Source organism: Drosophila willistoni (genome assembly GCF_018902025.1).
Source record: "Drosophila willistoni isolate 14030-0811.24 chromosome 2L unlocalized genomic scaffold, UCI_dwil_1.1 Seg196, whole genome shotgun sequence".
Classification (NCBI taxonomy): Eukaryota; Metazoa; Arthropoda; class Insecta; order Diptera; family Drosophilidae; genus Drosophila; species Drosophila willistoni.
Window position 1 is genome coordinate 7,565,975 of NW_025814048.1, and position 19,085 is coordinate 7,585,059.

The following is a 19,085-nucleotide window of genomic DNA, read 5'->3' on the forward strand; positions in this document are numbered from 1 at the left end:
GATATTTTTATGATTCTTGTTTTCTTCATAATTTAATTCTTTTTTTTTTTTTGTTTTTTTTGGTAAGTTCCGCCAGAAGCTTCCGGTCAGTTTTTGCTTCTGGCGTGTATACCAAACAAAACAAAAGAAAAAAAAAATACATTAAATTCGATAAATTTCCTGCCCCATTCCATTGTGAATCGTAATATTTTGAAAAGAATATGCTAAACAATTAAATCCGGTCAGTGTTTTTATTAATGTGGCATCTGCTGTTCTTTTCAAAATATTGCAAATACAATTGTATGATTAAATCTTTAAACATTAAGTAAGTTTTCTCAATCCGGAAAACCTTCGAAATAATAAAGAATCATATTGGTTACTAATACAGCTCTCTGCATGTTATATCTTATTTTTTTCTATATTTTAGTTTTTTGAAGACATTTGCCGAAATGGACTAAAATGAGGTTGGAAGGGTACGAAATACATATTGGAAGTGTTCTTAAAGAAAAAAACTTACTGAGACAATCTGAGATAAGTAGCATTATCTTATCTGATAGTCTATAATCATCTAATAATCTTTTATCAGGATATACGAAGAGTTTTTACTGAGACAAACTTGAACAATTAGGATCCATCCCGTTTAATACTATCATTAATCGTCTAATAATCTCGTATCTGATTACAACTGACATGAATCTAAAAGTAAGTATATTTTGTCGAAGGTCTTTGAATATAATACTCCTAACAGTTATAGCGATTCAGTCTTCCGTACAGTTTATAGCTTATTGTTAAATTTAAAATTTGGGTTGATTTATACATTAAAAGGATATACGATGTTGTGTTAGTTTATCAACTGTTTCATCCTTGTAATACATACTATATTTGGATTTCTTTTAAAAATTTCTCATTTATTCTCGATTTATTCTTCTTTTGCAATTTCAAAAAGAGTTTATAGGGATAAATTGAAGATGAGTATCCTTAGGAATTGAGAAAAACAGAACTAAACCTACCTTCTACTAGTACTTACTCTTTTTAGTTGTTTCAACTACTTAATACTAGAACTGTTCATAATAATTTCCCAGAATAATATCAAAAATGAAACATCACAAGATTAAGTGCTAGTTTCAGGCTTTTATTTTTGGATCTTTGCGAAGTTTTAGTAATAAAAGTTTGCGTTTATATTGAAACTAATCAATTCTATATTTTAAAGCATATCTACGAAAGTAAGCCAGTAAGTTTTATTATAAAAAATTAATCTTCATCATGAATTGGAGATCTTTTCCAGAAATTTCGCGAAGAGTTTTTCTTGTGACCATATGATAGACGTCAAGCTACTAGAAGTATCCCTTAATGGATCCAGGGAAAAACTGCAGGGGGCATACAAAAGATTTGGTCTCTCAAGTGATTATTGACATTTTTGGATTTCTTTTCTTCCAACTAGTCACTTTTCGAAATAGCGATACAATTTTCTTAGTCTTCACATTAAAAAAGTGTAGCAGGTTAATCAGAACCCATCACAAGTATTTTGTGAAAATTCTTAAATTCCATTTCGGAAAATGTAAAATTATGTATGATAACTGGAAAGATGATACAATGTTCATGTATGTAGCATAAAAACTTTAGCTGGAATATTGTAAAAATTTGTTAAGACTCCTAAGTTTGCGAATCTGTAACTAAGCCGATTTTGAAAAGTAGTATCTCATTTTAATGCTTTCAAATTCACTTTTGAATTGGGACGTAAATTATACTAATTATCAAGCTATCTTCATAAGCGGGACAAAAAATACGACTTTCATTCTAATCGAAAGCTAAAATTTGTTATTATTTGATGATACAATCCGCCCGCTGGATTAATCCGGCACTGTTTTAAATTCAATTCCAAAAATTTAGAAAAGAAAATATTTTTTAGAAAAGCTTCATAAACAACATTAGCTTAAGTCATTCTGTAGAACTCTCTTTAGTATTTCAACTATTTTCCAATTTTAAGCTGCTGTTAATATATATTAGACTTATCTTTTGAAAAATAATACAACAAAAATGTCTTTGATTGTTGGTGATTTGATTTAATTGATGACATATTTTTAGTCATATTGCCTGAAAATACATTCTTTTTGGCACTTCGAAACCATTGAAAGGACTAGCAACTGGCACAGTGTAGGCTCCCATATTGGGAAAACCAATCAAGTCGCCTCTGTTCAAATTGGGCAATTGTAGATTATCAGTAATCTAAGGAAACGAAATAGATAATTATCCACCAAGTCGACTCTTTAGGTATTTATTTCACTTACCATGTCCAGGGCATCACAGGTGGGTCCAAATAAAAGGGATTTAAACTGCGGCAGATCCTCTGTGGAATTCTAGAGTAAAACAAAGACTTAAATTAATACGATTACAAATCAATGTCACATGTTTAACCTACCAAATAATGTTCTGCTATGATCACTTGATGATCATAGAGAATGCAATTAAAGGAGCCATAGATGCCATCATTTAGGTAATACATCACAGTGTCTAGTTTACCAGTTGATGGATTACGCACCTCACGTTTAGCATGGATTTTGCAGATCAAGGTAAGAGCACTGGCCACAAAGAATCTACCTGGTTCGGCTATAATCTCTACATTTTCATCCGGAAAATAACGATCCAATGACTTATTGACATCTTCAGCTATCTGAGAATTGTGGGAGTTACAACTAAAAGCTATTCGCGAAGTTTTTTCTGGTTTACCTTTTCAAATTTCTCATCATCACTGCCTGGAAAACCGCCACCAATATCCAATAGATTCATATCAAAGTCCAATAGTTCACCAAATTGAAATAAATGTTTGGCCTTCCTTATGGCACGATTATAGGCACCCAATTCACTGCATCCCGAGCCCACGTGGACGCTGGTCCCAGTGACATTAAGTTCAAGGGCCTTGGCCAGCAGCATCAGAGCTGTGGCATCGCCATCGGCATCACATCCAAATTTGTCACCAAGCGGACATTGAGCTTCCTTCGCCTCGCTCTTGTAGCGCACAATCAGGCTGTAAAGATTTCATAGACTTGATAACCCCCCAAAACCTAGACAGATAATGAATCGAGTGCTTACTTGGAGCTGGGATAATGCTTGTAGAGTTTATAGATTTCAAATTCATTATCGACGGTTCCATTGGTCACTCCATGCTTCTCGGCATAGGCCAAATGACTAACTGGACGACATGGATTGGCAAATATAATGCGTTCCGGAGTCACTGCACTGCCAAGAACCTACAATACGAACTACAATTGTTAGTTTATGGTTTCCAGAGAGAGTCCTTTTGTAGAACTCACCAATTTTAATTCATTTTTCGAGGCACAATCAAAGCCAGCACCCAATTTGGCCAGAACTTGCACAATCATGGGATCATCATTACATTTCACAGCATAAAAGGGATGAACACGTGGCAAAAGTCGCTGCCACAGATGGAACTTTCTCTCCACACTAGACAGATCACAGATATTGAGAGCCTCATCCAGTTCCTGTAAATTGGCATCCTCAATCACCTGACGTATATTGAGTCGTTGCTCGTAATAGTTGATCTTCTGTTGCTGCCGGCTGTCACACATCGTTCGTTCGTTCGATTGAATAACTGAAACTAGACTGATTAAGCGTCTACTTAGACTCTTTGTCAATAGTCTCTGGTCAATTCTCGTACTTAATTGTTATCAGTGAAAAGGCAAAAAAGTTGAATGCTCGAAAATCGCAACAGACTTTAATGTATACACGTGTATGTGATGAGCTGAGGGGAGGTGAGGGAGGTCGAGGAGGAGGAATATAGGTCGCAAACAATGAGCCTCTAATTGGCAACCCAAAAGGTCAAGCGGCGTCGATGACCGTTACACATTTTTGACCGTGCGTGATATAATAGTTTTCGCTTGGAATATTATAATTATTTACAACCTACAATATTTGGCATCGTAAATAATTTTAATGCCATTCCCAACGCCTTCCAATATGCGTTTTGGGCATGTAAAACTAATAAAATGTAAATTTTCAACAACCATCAAAACGTGCATAATTGACACTTGGCAGGACTCTCCACACACACATATCCCTCTCCCTCCCCTTTCCCACTTTGACTCATGCCCATGACAATAGGCAATAAAATGGCCCGAGGGTTGACATAGACACACTTACACTTGGCCAATCGACCGCAACCCTCACCAAACATCACTCGGTTGTACTCTCCCTTCCCTTCCATCCTCCTCTTCCACTGTCTCTCTGTTCAGGCAATTAAAAATTAAAATCCAACTTTTTGCTTGAAATCGATATATTGCCAATACAATTGCAATTCCTATTGCCAGTTGGCAGAGTGTTATCAATCAATCTATAATTGGGCAACTCATCCTCATGTACCCTTTGACCAAGAGAGATGATCCTTTCCTTTTTTTTTAAGGAAAGATGACAACTGTCAAAAACTACAAAATTGAAAGGAAAAAATTATTGAGCGATGGCCAAAAATGTGCATCTCGTCACGGCTACAATTCGTATCCCAATTGCAATTTGCTGTGAGTGTCATCATTCAAGGGCCACCGGAGGACACTTTGAGTGATGTGACTAATCGGCGACAAGCTGTAAAGTGCTTCGAAAACATTAAAAACAAAAAAATTGTAGCGCTGAGAGAAAGCACTTGAAATCCATTTGTTGCAACCGCAAGAAACAGGTTTTACAATTTTGAACACTAGAATTGCATTTAAATCATTCTGTAATTGTCTCCAAAAACAAATTTAAATTTAAATGTAAACTTCATTAATTATCCCTTGGTCTCCAGCAACCATCAGCTAGCAGTCCCACAGTCCCTCCAGTTCCCACAGTTAATGATTCAAAAGATTTCAAGTGGCATAGATTTTTAACGTAATATTTGGGTTATCATTTTTAGGTCAGGTTAAGACCTAGACAGACAGTTTGATTTGAACAATTGTGTTAGAGCAATCGCATAGGAGAAAGTCTAAATGAGAACAATAAAACAGGCCTGGATTCAGGAGGAGGAAAACGGGGCTCCACAAAAAAAGGCTCCGTAAAATAAAACACCAATTCAATGAATAGGGAGTTGTTCTTAAATAGGAACCAATACGAAAAAAAAAAATTATTTTATAATTCATTTTCATAGAAAGAATTTCAAAAACCGACTAAGTCGCCAACGTTCTCTTTAGCTCGTAAGATACGAATTGGATACATTCTAATTAAAGAATAGGTTATTAGGGTTATTTGAAATATTTTAGATATTTTTTAAAACATTCATTCGTGATTCACATGTTTTTCTCAGACAGTATTTAATTCATTTTCCAACCGATAAGAGTTATATATCAATTTGATCGCAGTTTGAAAATTAAACAAAAAAAATCATTTAAAACCGATTATGCATTAAAATTTTAAAAAATCGGTTAAGATTAGTAAAATTAGTTTTCAACAATTTTCAGAATTTTTCAAATTAAATTTGTACAATTTTGCTCAACTCTACATTTTGGTAAATGTAACCACATTTTAGTGGTCAATAAATCTATCGGATAATAGTTCATCAACCGTCAACGGCTTGAGAAGACACCTAATCCTCGACTTTTCTTTATGACTTCCAAACTAACGCTAAAATTACTTGAGAATTATAGCTATCAAAAGCGAGTTCGTTTACCTTACCTTATTAACTGTACTTCTTGGAAATCTGTGTTTCTTAGGAAAAATTTTTTAAGATTTTAAGATTTCTAGTAATACATAGATATTGAATTACCATAAGCTGAATGGGAATAAAAATAAGCCCTTTTGAAATAGAGTACCTACCTACATATTAACTTTTTTGAGTGACACCCTGTATTCTATGTGACTAGTTTACTAATAATAACTTGGCTATAGTTACAGCGCCAAATTGGCGCTTACTGAAATGCCATAATAAAAATAACTCCCCCCTGCCTTTGAATACTATATAGCTGAATGACTCGCACTTGGCACTATGAACTGTAATGTGTACTATATAGGCAGGTGGTATATATATAATCGTATATACACCAACGATGGGCTCGACCCATTGAGAGAGGGAGAGTGTAGGCCGCATTATTACCGCATCGGCATTATCCTTTAGCCGCTCTTGAGTCGAGTCCCCACTCGAATTGGCGAATTAAGCTTTCAAAATCTGCGCTCACCATGGCAACCTCCAATATATTGGAACCACACTGCGCCTGTGCCAACAAAGGCAATGCCTCTCAGCTGTGCCAGAGACCCCAAAAACCCCGGAGTGTATGTGTGGGTGTGCGTGTGTGTATTTTGGCACTTGCAGTTCCTTCTGTTGGCCCATGCTTATGAGTCATGCGGCAGGCACACTTGTCCTTGCTCCACCTGCTGTCAGACGATTAGGACGATGAGGATTTAGTTTTGTTTTGTTAGGCCAACAAGCTGCAAGTAACCGCAGCATCTGCTTCCGTGTGTGTGTGTGAGTGGGTGTGTTTATGGTCTGGATGAGGACCATGTCGCACTTGCACCTTATCACATTAAAAGTGAATTAAAGCACTCAATCCAAACTCAAATATGTCGCATTTGTTGAAGCGCACCAAAAAGTCCTGTCTGAAGGTGAGTAAGGGATTTTTTTTTGTGTTTTTGCCGCCAATCAATAAAAAACAGAATCGATTTTTGACTTGCAGTTGCTGCGTAAAATATCCACATCGAGGCAATTGTTTGTGCAGCGCTTGGACGAGGAGGACTGCGAGGATGAGTGCGATTATGTGGAATATGTGGAGGAGGCGCCACAACTGAACGATAAGCAATATAATAGCCACAATAACAATATAGATGACCATTACCTGTACGAACCGCAAGCCGTCCAATTTCAACCAGAAACCAGCATCGAATTTGAGCTGGTGCCTTATCGGGATAATGTACGTTATCTACGTCACACACCCTCCAATTCCAGTTTGGATCTGAAAGAACAGGAAAAGGAACCGGAAGTGGAGAGTGTATCTACCCTTCCGGTTGCCATCCAAGCACCGTCATCCCATCCAAAGGCTCTGCATCCTTGCAGTGTCAGTTTGGGCTCCCAATTCGATGGCAATTATCACAATGTGGTGATTACCGAACCTCCACACGATGATTACACCATTGTCAAATGGGATATCAATGGCAATTCGCTGGATGATGAAAGATTCGATTTACGCTCACATTGGGATGATTTCGATAGTCGCTGGCGTCAAGCCGGACACTCATACTCCCAGAAGTCCAGCCATCAGTCTAGCTCCTGTACGCTGGAAACCTGGATTGACCTCTAGGCAGAGGCTTAGAGAGGGATTGGAGGCATCGAGGACCTATTGGACTCTCTCTATGGCCCCGCCTCATGTCAAAGCCTTGTCAAAGAAATCTGTTTTGCCTTAAGAACTTCTATAACCAAAAATATTAGTTTGACGATCGTTGTGAGAAACAAAAAAGGAAACTAAAACAAACATTTTTTGAGTATTATAATAATTATATCGATATTGATTTACATCCTCTTTGTTTGTGTTTCTCTCTCTCTGTCTCTCTTTTGGATAGTGGGTGTGGTTTTGCTCGTCGATGGTAATTTTCATAATGAAAATTGGTAACAATTTCAGAAAATCCATTAAAAAAGTGTACACAAAACCACACACAACGTAGAACAAAGTTGTAAATGTCATCAACATTAACGTGTGGCTCTAGCTCCAATGCATTAAATGCACTTCAAACGTTTTTGCTGCTCCTCCCTGGCCTATCCTCCTGTCCAGCGGTCGCACGACCCGCACGTGGCTCAGCATGCGTGAGAATCCGAGGTCCTTTGGCTTTCCCACGCGCCAAGGCGAAACGATTTGGATTTCGATTTATGGTGGTGTACCTACACAACATACACCACACGCTTCATACTTACATACAACCAACTTGACTGGGAATGTTTAGGGTGGGTTTCACAATAGTTTGCCTTGTCTGCTTCACCCACTCCCAATTGGCACTTTATTTTTGTAATTTTGTTGTATTTTGGAAACCTGAGCGACAGCATGCCGAATCAAATTAAAAGCACTTTTCATAATTTTTTTTATTTTGCACATGAAATGGATACAACCCGAAAACGAACGGACGGACAATGCCATCAAAAATACAAAATGTAAAGTGCAAAATATTTTTATCTTGAAATTTCACTGAAATTTCAAATTGTTAATTAAGAAGAAACGGAAACTCAAGAAAACGACAAAAACTAAGATGAAATATGTACATATTTCAATTTTTCAAAATTGATTAATACCGACCATATTTTAGACAACTTTTAACAGATTTATCTCAGTTTAATCCCATTTTACGACATTTCTAAATGGTATCAAAGTCTGGGAAATTTAGCGAAAACATTAGTTAAAATGGGAAAAAATCGGTTAAATAATATCAAAATTACAGATTCGAATAGTCAGGAAATAATGAAAATAACGATTGACGATTTAATCGATTTCTTAAAGTAATATATCAGTCTAATAGTAATACCAATATAGTGCATAATAAAATGGGAAATTAGAAATTTAAAAAACTCAATAATAGCTAACGGCTAAAAAATATAAAGAAAATGTTTTTCTAAAAACTAGAAGAACTAGGCTTTTCTTACAGGTTCTTCAAATCTTTTGTAGGATCAGTGTAGAAATTTTAAAAAATAATTTAAAAAAAATAGCTAACGGCTAAAAAATATAAAGAAAATGTTTTTCTAAAAACTAGAAGAACTAGGCTTTTCTTACAGGTTCTTCAAATCTTTTGTAGGATCAGTGTAGAAATTTTAAAAAATAATTTAAAAAAAATTCAATTATAATTAAATAATAATTAATTTGTCTTGGTGTTGCATTCCTCTATTGATTCGGATAAAAGCTCTAACAAATCAGCTACCGATTTCCAATAGAGAATTGGAAGAATATGTTCTTATTAACAATAGTGTGGCGGTCTGCTGGGAACCTTCAGAGGACAACATTGTTAAGAATGTATCGGTCAGGACAGTGTATAAAACGCCCAAGATCAATTGGAGTCAATTAAGACTGCAAAAATTATGAATAGATTCGTTCATTCAAATTTTAGTGAAACTATATTGAGCTTAGTTAGCAACACTTTTTATAAGTCAATAATTTAAATTTTTATTAATTATATTTTTGGTTTTGATTAAAAAATAATTGTTATTATTTTAAAACCTTTTATGAACCGTAAAATAATAAAGAAACAATTTTTTTTGGCTCTGCCAAAAGAAAAAGAGTTATTTATGGAAAAATAATTTAAATTTTTCAACGTTAATATGGATTATTATTTATTGTAGTGTTAAGTAAAACATTAGTAAATTAAAGAAGGATTAACGAAAATGTCAATTTTAAATCATCTCCATTGTGAGTTTTAAATGTGTTGATGTAGATTAAACCAAATTAAATTCAAAATTTATAATTGTACATATATATAATATGTATATTTTTTGCCAAAAATTTGTTACCCGCACAATACATGAAAGATAGGAGTTTAAAATTTGGCCATAATCTTAAATTGTTAAATATCCCTTTATTTTCAGGCAAATCGATAGCATCTTAAATTCTAGGTCAACAATATACATATTTAGGGCACCTGCTCCCGCCTCTGGGTCCCTTAACCTTGAACATTTAATGTCAAAGACCTGACCTAGAAATGTGGGTCATAAGCACAATTGGAAGGAAGATAAAGGTCAACGGGCGGCTGTTGCACTTGTTTGGAGCCGGAGCCACACGACTGGCGGCCGTTGGTCGCGTGCTCCAGTTTCAAAAATTATGTTCCAAGAAGAAGAAGAGAGAAAGAGTGAGCCACAAATGCGGAGACAAGTGGGAACAGCAGGCGGCTGCGAAGACGGCGGCCGCCCACGGCTCATCATCATGATGCTGGGCGATATAATCGCGCAATCGATGACAGAAGCAGCAAAATAGCGGATACGGAAGATGCGTTAACAATCATTGAAGAGGTGGTCACTATGGGAGGTGTCTGTCTGTATGTCTCTCTGTCTGTGCGCCCTCTCTTTCGCACCATGCTCTTTCCATGCTGCTCACTCTAATGTCCTTTGGGTAGTCAGCCCTTATTCATTTGTTCATTTGTTGGTCTCGTCTCTCACCGGCAACGGGCAATGATCACCGGGCTAGAGTTTTGCTACCCCCAACCAGTGATAGAGCGGCACGCGCTGGCCGTTTGGTTGCCAAGGGGGTGGTTCCTGATGCATCTTATTGGGCCATTGCCGACGGCGTTTCCCAAAAAAAAGGGGTTGAGATTTTTCCAAAGAGCAAGGACGCCGGCAACGACGGCAGCGGCGGCGGCGGCGACAGGCAGGTCGTCCGTTAGTCGTGTGCTTCGAAATCAGTCGAACGCCGTTCGCGCACACGATAAGTCACGTGCTCAAAAACTAGCTCCGATTCCAGTGCAAGAAACTCTGTGCTCCGAAAGAGTGAAACATAACATATACACAGATAAAAGTGTGTTCAGTGTCAAGTGTACAAAATATTCAATATGGATCACAACATGCATGTCAATGCGCCACTGCATCATTGGGGCTATGGTGCTGCTGCTTCCGTAGCTGCCATGCCGCCGTCTACATCCCAAAGCCATTGGGTGCCACCGCCGCAGAGTCATAGTCATCACAGTCATCATAGCCATCATAGTCACAATAGCCTGAAGCGTGCCCTCTCCGAGAGTGACTGTGATGAACTCTACTCGGAGGAATCCTCCAAAGAACAGTGCGTATACTTAATACTTCAAAAAAGTGAATTATTCTTTACTTAATCATAATTTTCTTAATTTTTGTGCACAGAATCTCGCCCAGTGAACCAGGAAGTTGCCAACTAATGAGCCGCAAGAAACGCCGCGGAGTTATCGAAAAGAAGCGTCGTGATCGCATTAACTCCTCACTGACCGAACTCAAGCGTCTGGTGCCTTCTGCCTATGAGAAACAAGGATCTGCCAAATTGGAAAAGGCTGAAATCCTACAATTAACCGTGGAGCATCTGAAGAGCCTTCAATCAAAAAGTAAGTTGAAAGTGACATGGAATTATATGATGATTAGTTTTGGTGATCCAACTACAACTAAAAGAGGGGAGAAGTTAGGGATATCTCAAAAAGATGTACTACCTATTCCAAAAAAGATTGAGCTAGCCAAGCCCTTATTGAATGTTAAAAAATTACATCCAAAATGGTAATTTTTTTTAAACTAATTCAAAAGGGGGAATAAGTGGTTATTGTGGTGTGGACCTTTAAGGACTATTTCCAGGATCTCTTCATTAGGGATTTAAGCACTTGGAATTCATTTAAAGAACATAAATCAGAAATCTGCCTTCAATCCTAACCTAGAGATCAGTTTAATTCTGTGTCGATTAAAAATGTTATAGACCAAAGTCCCTTAGCAAACAAAAGACGTATAAAAATCAGTTATATTTGATTCCAAATTGTGGTTTACTAATAAATGTCTATTACATTATGTATGATATTTCAAAAACTCCTGGGATTTTTGACCGTTGAACGTTTATAAAAGAAACGTTTTAGGTCGGGCATCAAATATAGAAAAGAAAGGATATAAACAAAAAGATTCTATTGAAAATAGTTTATCGATTTACAAATGGCAAAATACCATTTTCCGAAACGATAGAAATGTGAAACATCAAGTTTTCTCAAAATAATTTCGACCTTTTCAAAAATACTCAAATTATGTCAAATTCTTGCAAAGCTATGAAAAAGGGTATAATTTTTTGAAACTTTGTGATCTTTGTAATATGATACAATTGTGCACTGATTAATTATCCTTTTTCAATCTATTTCCTCTCAAGTATATCAATTCAAGCAAATTTCAAAAGAAAGTGTTGAAGTTAATTGTGAAAAAATTAGAAAATTAGCTGTTAAGGTTTCCATTTCTGTGCATTTCACTTCCCAACACTAAAACGTTCCTTTCCTATGCTCAACCATTTCACATTGATTAGAATTCTTTCAACCAGTTAGGTAAACGTCAATTTTTGATTACTTTTAAAAAATGTTTAAGGAAAATTTAGCAGTATCTGTTTTACTTTACTAAATAAATTGTGAACACCTTTAACTCATCAGGAATGAAGACATATCAGGACTAATATGTAAAATGTTATTATTTTGCTTGTGGCAATTATATTCCTTTTAAGTTCGGAATAGCCTTAACTTCTTTAATTAACGCATTAAATCTGATAAATTTTATATTTTATAAATTAGACATAGCTCTAAAGTCTATGTTTTTAAACGAAGATCACTTTTCAAAGTATTTAAAAAGATATATATGATTATAGTAGATGTTTCATGAAAAAGGACCAACTTAATTTCAATTTTTCTCATCAACTGAGCTCTAAATCACATAATTTTCGTCAAGCCCGAAAAAAAACAAAATATTTAGTAGGACAACTTACCCCAAACACATACAATGTACTTGTATATTAACAATATGCCGCAAATTATCCTGAATCAGTAGTGTAAACAATGCTAACCTGTTACTTGAGCTATGGGAACAAAACTTAAATTGAAATACCCGAGTGAATAGCAAATCTCGGTGCTTCCCACGCTGCTTGCCAGTGCACGGCTTAGCTTGGTCCGGGTTCGGCGCTGCAATCCCACGTTACAGGCAAATTACCACCACACCACCCTGTGATAGCACCCGCTTTTTACACCCCCCACACCACACCGCACCAAACACACACACTATTTGTATCCCATTTCCATCCCATTTGATGATAGGGGTTGATTTTTTATGCGATGCAACCTTGCGTGGGAATAACTATTTCTAATTGTTTGCCGTTGAAGACAGCTTATTGACTTTTTCTTTCCCATTCTCTTCATTGCAGCATTGGACTCGCTCAACTATGATCCTCAGCGTGTGGCCATGGACTATCATACGATTGGCTTCCGCGAATGCGCAGCCGAGGTGGCTCGCTATCTGGTGACCATTGAGGGCATGGATATACAGGATCCTCTGCGGCTGCGTCTTATGTCGCATTTGCAGTATTTCGCCCAGCAACGGGAATTGTCGGCAAAATCGGCATGCGCCAGTCCAGGAGGTGGTGGCTGGTCCTCGGCTAATCCTAGTGCTGGCTATCAGCCGAATTGTGCTGCCACGCCCTATCAGGGTTATGTACCTGCTGGCAACTCAGGAGCATATGTGCATAGTTATCCAACTTTGAGTTCAGCATCGCCACAACATGTGACCAGATCAAGTGTATCGCGGACAAGTGGAGCAGGTCCTAGTGAGATGCATGAGAGCCGGGTGGAGGCAACTAGCCAGCAACATCAGCAGGCACCTCAACCAGCACCACAAACCCAGCAGCAGCAGCAACCGCAGCAACAGCAGCCACCACAACAACAACAACAACAACAGCAACAACAACAGCAGCAACAACAACAACAACAACAACAGCAGCAATCACACTATACACAGGAACATCCAGATCAACAGGTGCCCACCTATATTGAGCTTACCAATAGCCATCGCAATGAGCCCGCCTCCATAACAGCCGAAAGTCTTAGCTATAGCACTGCTCCACAATATCCAGTGAATGGAAATCAGGATTACAACAATGCTAGCGCCCTTCAATATGCCACGCCCAATGGAGCCAAACCCTATCGTCCCTGGGGCGCCGAAATGGCCTACTGAGAGAACTGAACGGAAAACTTCAAGGAAAATCAAGTGAAAAATTGTATACCCACATCTAGTCAGAGCAAATCCAAGTGTGATAGTCTTGAGTTGCGAATCCTTGTTTTTTTTATACTAAAGGAACTACATCTACATACATATGAATAAGTGAATAGGTTGTACGAACATTTTGTGAATATATTGTGAATAAAATATAATATTTTTATACAAAGAGAAATACCTGTAGAATTTCGTCAACACTCAACAGCAACTTATCTTTGGGAAATAGATTAAAAAAAAAATTGTATTTATTCCTGGAATAACTTTAACAAAATTATTCTAAGATCACAGATTGAACGCAGCGGCGGATCCTAAAGGGATAAAAATGGGAAAAGGTGTAAATGTAGTATTCATCCAGACCTTTATCGCGCAAATTTTAAAGTTAATCAATCTTAAAATTCATGAAATTTCGTAAAATTTTATTTTCATTAATTTAAAACGATCAGAATTTAACTTTGATTACGCTGAAGATCATACATATCATCATATTCCTTAAATAAGTCTCACTTAACAGATATTTTTATAAGAAATTTTTCATTAAGATTTCTATTATCTCTCATTAAGATTTCTACTGAGATAATTCTTGATATATGTTATAGTGCAACGATCCGAAAAATCGCAATTATTTAATCAGAAGCTTAAATGCCAAGATCTATTTAGGCAGCTTTCTAATTGACTCGGCGTTTCAAGCTGATCAAGAATATATATAGTTTATTGGAAACGTCTCCTTCTCTGCCTTACAAACAACTCAGGAATTTGTTAATATTCTCTACATGGGTATAGAAAGGATTACATGGTTATCTCTACTAAAAATAAGTTGCAGAGGTCAGACCAAAGGACGTATGTCTGTTTCAATCACTCTCGCGCTAATACTTCAAGAGATTATGAGTTGAAATATTGTATTAAGGCTTTTATTTGTTACAGAAAGTTAAAGTTCTGAAATTTACCAGATCGAGCTAGTATAGTAATAACACATGGCTACCAAAGAAACTGTTGGACGGAAAAAAATCACTGGGAAAGGAAGATTTTGTTTGTACTGGTCAAAACTTCCCAAAAGACTTAAGAAGAGTAAAGGGGATGCCTTGATTTCGCTGTCAAAATAATTCTTCGTTTCAATTAATCATTAACGCTTTGAATCTTTACATACCTTTTAAAGTTAAAGTTAATTCGATTAATTTTTTCTTTTATTTAGTCGTAAATTCTTGTTTAACTTCTTAAATGCATTCATGGATGATAATACAAAACGTTTGCCACGATGGTGGTCGGGAGGAGTCTGTTCAGCCTTAGCTGTAACCACAACCCATCCACTGGACTTGGTGAAGGTGCAACTGCAGACACAGGTTCAGAAAATTCCCGTAACGGAACTGATAGGCAATATATACAGATCAGATGGAATATTGGGCTTCTATGGGGGCATCTCGGCCTCGTGGTTCCGTCAGTTAACCTATACGACAACCCGTTTTGCCCTCTACGAGCATGGCAAGCAGTATGTGGATGCCAATAATGCTAGTGCCAAAGTGCAATTGGCCACCTTTGCTGGTATATGTGGTGGAATTGTGGGTGTTCCGGGCGATGTGGTGACCGTGAGATTGCAAAATGATAGTAAACTGCCACCCGAGAGTAGACGCAAGTGAGTAGGACTATTTCGGGGACAATCTAAACCCATTTACATTGCTCTGTCCTTAGTTATAAACATGTGTTTGATGGCTTGTATCGCATTCAAAAGGAGGAGGGAATCCGGAGTCTCTTTCGTGGTGCTATTCCGGCAGTCACACGATCCGTTCTCCTGACCATTGGCACCAATGCGGCCTATGATCAAATCAAACAGGTCATCAAGGATTTCAGGCATATGGAAGATGGCCTGCCATTGCATTTTCTCACCGCATCGGTGGCCGGTTGCATTGGAACACTTATGACCCAACCCATTGATGTGGTCAAGACAAAGTATATGAACGCCAAGCCAGGTGAATTTAAAAATTTAGGTGGCGTCATTGTGAGTGTGGCCAAACAAGGTCCTTTGGCATTTTACAAGGGTTTCGTTCCGGCCTTAATGCGAGTTAGCCCTAATACGATTATAACCTTCATGTTGTACGAGCAGGCACGTCTTCGATTTGGCTACTTTCCTCAGGAATCTGAGGACAAAAAGAAGCAACACTAATTGCCATAAAAATTGGAAATATATCAAAAATTTGTTTGTATCTCCCTTTTGAAAAATATGTTCATGTTTGTGTTTTTGTCTGTTTTCCATGCCCATTGAACTGGAAGACATAATCGCGACTAATAAGCTACCGCTGACCACTGGTCAAAAACCCGCGTTTTCTTGTTTTTCTCTCCTCGGGGTCAACGTTGCGTGTCACATATGTATGTTTGGTTTTAGTTTGAATTTGCATAACGAACTAAGCCAGAAACGAAAAAAACACATGAGATTACCACAATGTAGAAATGAGTTAGTTAAGCCGTGGACAACAACTCTCCTCTCGCTCATAATTAGGTAAAATGTTGAGGGGCCACGAAGGTGCAAAGGGTAGCTAATAACCCTTAAACAGGGGAGAACAAGATTTTTACGAAAAACCCAAAAACTACAAACTGGAAATGGAAAATATCACTACGAGAAGAAATAAGATGAATGTGAGAAGGGATGTAAAGCAGGGAACTTAACTATTAAATTATTTGTTCATCAATTTTGAATTTCTAATACATATGAGTAAATTAGATAAGCAGACATAGGAATTTAGTAATTCGAATGGAAAGAGTAAGTGTGAGGATTTAATAGAACCAATAAATTTTTTAGCCTAAAAAGTGAAATCGTTTACTGATTACAATGTAATCATTACATACATCGTTTTCTTTTTATCAATTATGTTTTTTATCGTTATCATAATATAGAAGGAATAATAACTGGCATATACTGTTTTCACTTAGGGATCTTCAGATTTCTTTTGATCATAATAGATTATGCCAAACATAGTCAATAATTAATCCAGTCCTTTTACTGCCTTTATTATTTCAAGAATTTGGCAAACCAAATGTTTAATGATTCTATTATGTGTATATAGAAATACGATTTAAAAGAGCACCTATATTATTTAGATCGATATACTCATGCTTAAACCAGAAATCGAAACTCGAGAGTACATTTTTATTTCCGAAAAACTTTAAGAGCCAAGAAGAAATTTTGTAGTAGCGTCTTACCTAAATTTTCTATTTTTATTAAACTTTGAAAAGTTTCTCTGTCTGCTTAAATAATGTACAATAAATTCTGTTTGTTTTTCTTTATATTAATGGAACGGTTTAAATCTTTTAATCCTACAACGATTGTTTTAGGTTTTGACTTATGTTTATGTTAAGATCATTGAAAAAGATTTTTTTTAATTTGAAATTGTGTACTAAATTTCTTTAAAAACCTAGAATATCGACTCAATAAATTCAATTGCTCGTTCTTTGTAATAAAAACAAAAAATATTATTCGAAGTTAGTTATTATAGTATTATAGTATATATAATATAGAGTTATAGATTTGGACGATTTGTACGAATTTTAATATTTTTTTTAAGATTTAGTATATTAAACATGTAAGAGAAGTTTACGTAGACCAAAAGAGGTTACCAATTTTTTAATCATGCTATAAAATTGTACATTTCCATTTGGTAAGAATCTATTAATCTATCAAAACTAATCTCTTCTCTGCTGGTTCTATGACAAGAGTAACAATCCTTTAATATCCTCAATGAATAAAAACAAATTTGATTACTATTAAGAGAATTTTCAAACAAAATTTGCTATTATAATACCCCATAAATGTATTCATTAAATAAATACTTGATGAAATTTCTTCTATTTGTGCAACCGAGCAACCAAAAATGATTCTCTAATTTATCTATGGGAATAACCACTTTTCGTATTCCCAAAAAGAAACAACACCAAAACGAACAACAACCCCCAAGATACAAGTCCACTTGAAATTTTTCCTCCATGTTGTTTTCTCTGCCTGGTTTTCTTTTTTTTCGTTTTTGGCATTGAATTGAAACAATCTTTTGCGCATTAATTTAACTTTGCCGGTTAAACATAAATGTTTTCAATATTTAGCCCCCGAACGATGTGAGAGACCTCTGAGCTTTGACTTCCCACGCAACAGCAGGGGTGGCTAGCTACTGGCTCTGTCCAAGAGGGTGGGCCCAAGGCACGAAGATCATCATCACAGTCAACACCATCAGCATAATATACACGTCAAAACTTCCAATTAGAGACAATCATTCGGCTATGGGACGAAAACTGTTCGGTGGTTGATTCTACATTCGAGTTCCAGCAACAAAAGCCAAGGCCTAGTCCTGACAACGATTCATTCCTTGGATTACGTTCGCGCCACCAACATTGAGGACCAGCAATACCTTGATACGGGGTGGATTTTTGTTGGATTTTGGGTAGATTTATACAACATTCACATGGATCGGGTTTGCGAAATGTCATCGAATATAGTTAAATGGTTCTGTTTTTATTGCGGTTCGAGTCAATTAAGTGGAATATTGTGCGTTTTCTTTTTTGTTCTGAATGGATTTTCGTGTAAAAACCTGAACACATATATGTAAACATAAACATATTTCCATATCGAGCACTTGTTGGTGTTTAATTTATGCACAGCTGGGCCCCCTTTCCCAGGATACATTCTCATATGTGGTTAAATATGATTTTTATGTCCTTTCTTGTGACATTTTATATGGACCATGAAGTGAACACTTCATTGCATTAAAGCTAATCGAAAATATTATTGCATTGGCATATGTAGATTAAATAAATCAATACAAAATGTGGTTAACTCAAGTTTAACCTGGGAATCCAATTTCCTCAAATTTATCATATGTGCAAACTTCAACCAAAAAATGATTCAAAAAATGTTAAAACACAGACACTTTTGTTGGATTAACACCTGCTAAAAAATGTCAAAGAAAATTCATTTAAAAAACATCTTCCACCCTAATCGATATCAAGTTACTTACATACACCCAAAGTGGATATAGACACTTGGAATTTTATAAAAAAGAGTGTTAGGTATTATTTTAGAACACAAATTTTCCAAATTTTCCGATGGATTACAAATTCGTACAGAACTTTCTTTTAGGTGTATGTATCTTCTTCATGGTTTAAATAAAAGTTTGAATTTATGAAAATTCATTTTGATATTTTAATCAATTGTGAAATGAAATGATTTTAATCCAAATTTAAGTTTTCTTCAAAATGACTTCAAAAAAGAGTTGAATATCTTTATTGAGTCATTGTATATGGTGGTACTTTATAAGAAAATTAAAAAAAAAAAACTTTTCTGTCTTAACTAAAAACAAATTAAATTACAAGAGAACTTTTTCTGGGCCTCCAAAGTTAACCAAAAAAGAGTAAAGGATAAATCTACGCTGGATCATATGGAATCAAAGTTTTA

At 36.3% G+C, this 19,085-nt stretch overlaps 4 protein-coding genes across 4 annotated transcripts; 3 read left to right on the forward strand and 1 right to left on the reverse strand.

Annotated features, from left to right (window-relative positions):
• Positions 1 to 2,021: 2,021 nt before the first annotated feature.
• Positions 2,022 to 3,592, reverse strand: LOC6640496 (ornithine decarboxylase 1). The gene is made up of 6 exons (XM_002063067.4): positions 3,291 to 3,592; positions 3,070 to 3,227; positions 2,707 to 3,004; positions 2,399 to 2,650; positions 2,268 to 2,336; positions 2,022 to 2,205 (listed from the first exon to the last, which is right to left on the reverse strand). The coding sequence occupies exons 1-6, from the start codon at positions 3,564 to 3,566 to the stop codon at positions 2,065 to 2,067; spliced, it is 1,194 nt and encodes a 397-aa protein (XP_002063103.1). The 5' UTR covers positions 3,567 to 3,592; the 3' UTR covers positions 2,022 to 2,064.
• Positions 3,593 to 6,285: 2,693 nt separating this feature from the next.
• LOC6640015 lies at positions 6,286 to 7,464 on the forward strand. The gene is made up of 2 exons (XM_002063066.4): positions 6,286 to 6,558; positions 6,630 to 7,464. Exons 1-2 carry the CDS (start codon positions 6,517 to 6,519, stop codon positions 7,248 to 7,250), a joined length of 663 nt encoding a protein of 220 aa, XP_002063102.1. The 5' UTR covers positions 6,286 to 6,516; the 3' UTR covers positions 7,251 to 7,464.
• Positions 7,465 to 10,341: 2,877 nt separating this feature from the next.
• LOC6640013 (hairy/enhancer-of-split related with YRPW motif protein) lies at positions 10,342 to 13,720 on the forward strand. Its single transcript, XM_002063064.3, has 3 exons — positions 10,342 to 10,694; positions 10,769 to 10,983; positions 12,810 to 13,720. Exons 1-3 carry the CDS (start codon positions 10,468 to 10,470, stop codon positions 13,613 to 13,615), a joined length of 1,248 nt encoding a protein of 415 aa, XP_002063100.1. The 5' UTR covers positions 10,342 to 10,467; the 3' UTR covers positions 13,616 to 13,720.
• A 1,046-nt stretch (positions 13,721 to 14,766) lies between these two features.
• On the forward strand, positions 14,767 to 15,852 carry LOC6640012 (mitochondrial dicarboxylate carrier). The gene is made up of 2 exons (XM_002063063.4): positions 14,767 to 15,284; positions 15,341 to 15,852. Exons 1-2 carry the CDS (start codon positions 14,881 to 14,883, stop codon positions 15,810 to 15,812), a joined length of 876 nt encoding a protein of 291 aa, XP_002063099.1. The 5' UTR covers positions 14,767 to 14,880; the 3' UTR covers positions 15,813 to 15,852.
• Positions 15,853 to 19,085: the final 3,233 nt, after the last annotated feature.

Bases quoted from the DNA above. Each gene is read 5' to 3' on its own strand.
- LOC6640015 (XM_002063066.4), top strand. From the start codon at position 6,517: ATGTCGCATTTGTTGAAGCGCACCAAAAAGTCCTGTCTGAAG. The intron at 6,559-6,629 runs GTGAGTAAGGGA...TTTGACTTGCAG, and splicing joins CCAAAAAGTCCTGTCTGAAG to TTGCTGCGTAAAATATCCAC.
- LOC6640013 (XM_002063064.3), top strand. From the start codon at position 10,468: ATGGATCACAACATGCATGTCAATGCGCCACTGCATCATTGGGGCTAT. The intron at 10,695-10,768 runs GTGCGTATACTT...TTTTGTGCACAG, and splicing joins GAGGAATCCTCCAAAGAACA to AATCTCGCCCAGTGAACCAG. The intron at 10,984-12,809 runs GTAAGTTGAAAG...TCTTCATTGCAG, and splicing joins GAAGAGCCTTCAATCAAAAA to CATTGGACTCGCTCAACTAT.
- LOC6640012 (XM_002063063.4), top strand. From the start codon at position 14,881: ATGGATGATAATACAAAACGTTTGCCACGATGGTGGTCGGGAGGAGTC. The intron at 15,285-15,340 runs GTGAGTAGGACT...CTCTGTCCTTAG, and splicing joins CCACCCGAGAGTAGACGCAA to TTATAAACATGTGTTTGATG.
- LOC6640496 (XM_002063067.4), bottom strand. From the start codon at position 3,566: ATGTGTGACAGCCGGCAGCAACAGAAGATCAACTATTACGAGCAACGA. The intron at 3,228-3,290 runs GTGAGTTCTACA...TTCGTATTGTAG, and splicing joins CGAAAAATGAATTAAAATTG to GTTCTTGGCAGTGCAGTGAC. The intron at 3,005-3,069 runs GTAAGCACTCGA...AAATCTTTACAG, and splicing joins AAGCATTATCCCAGCTCCAA to CCTGATTGTGCGCTACAAGA.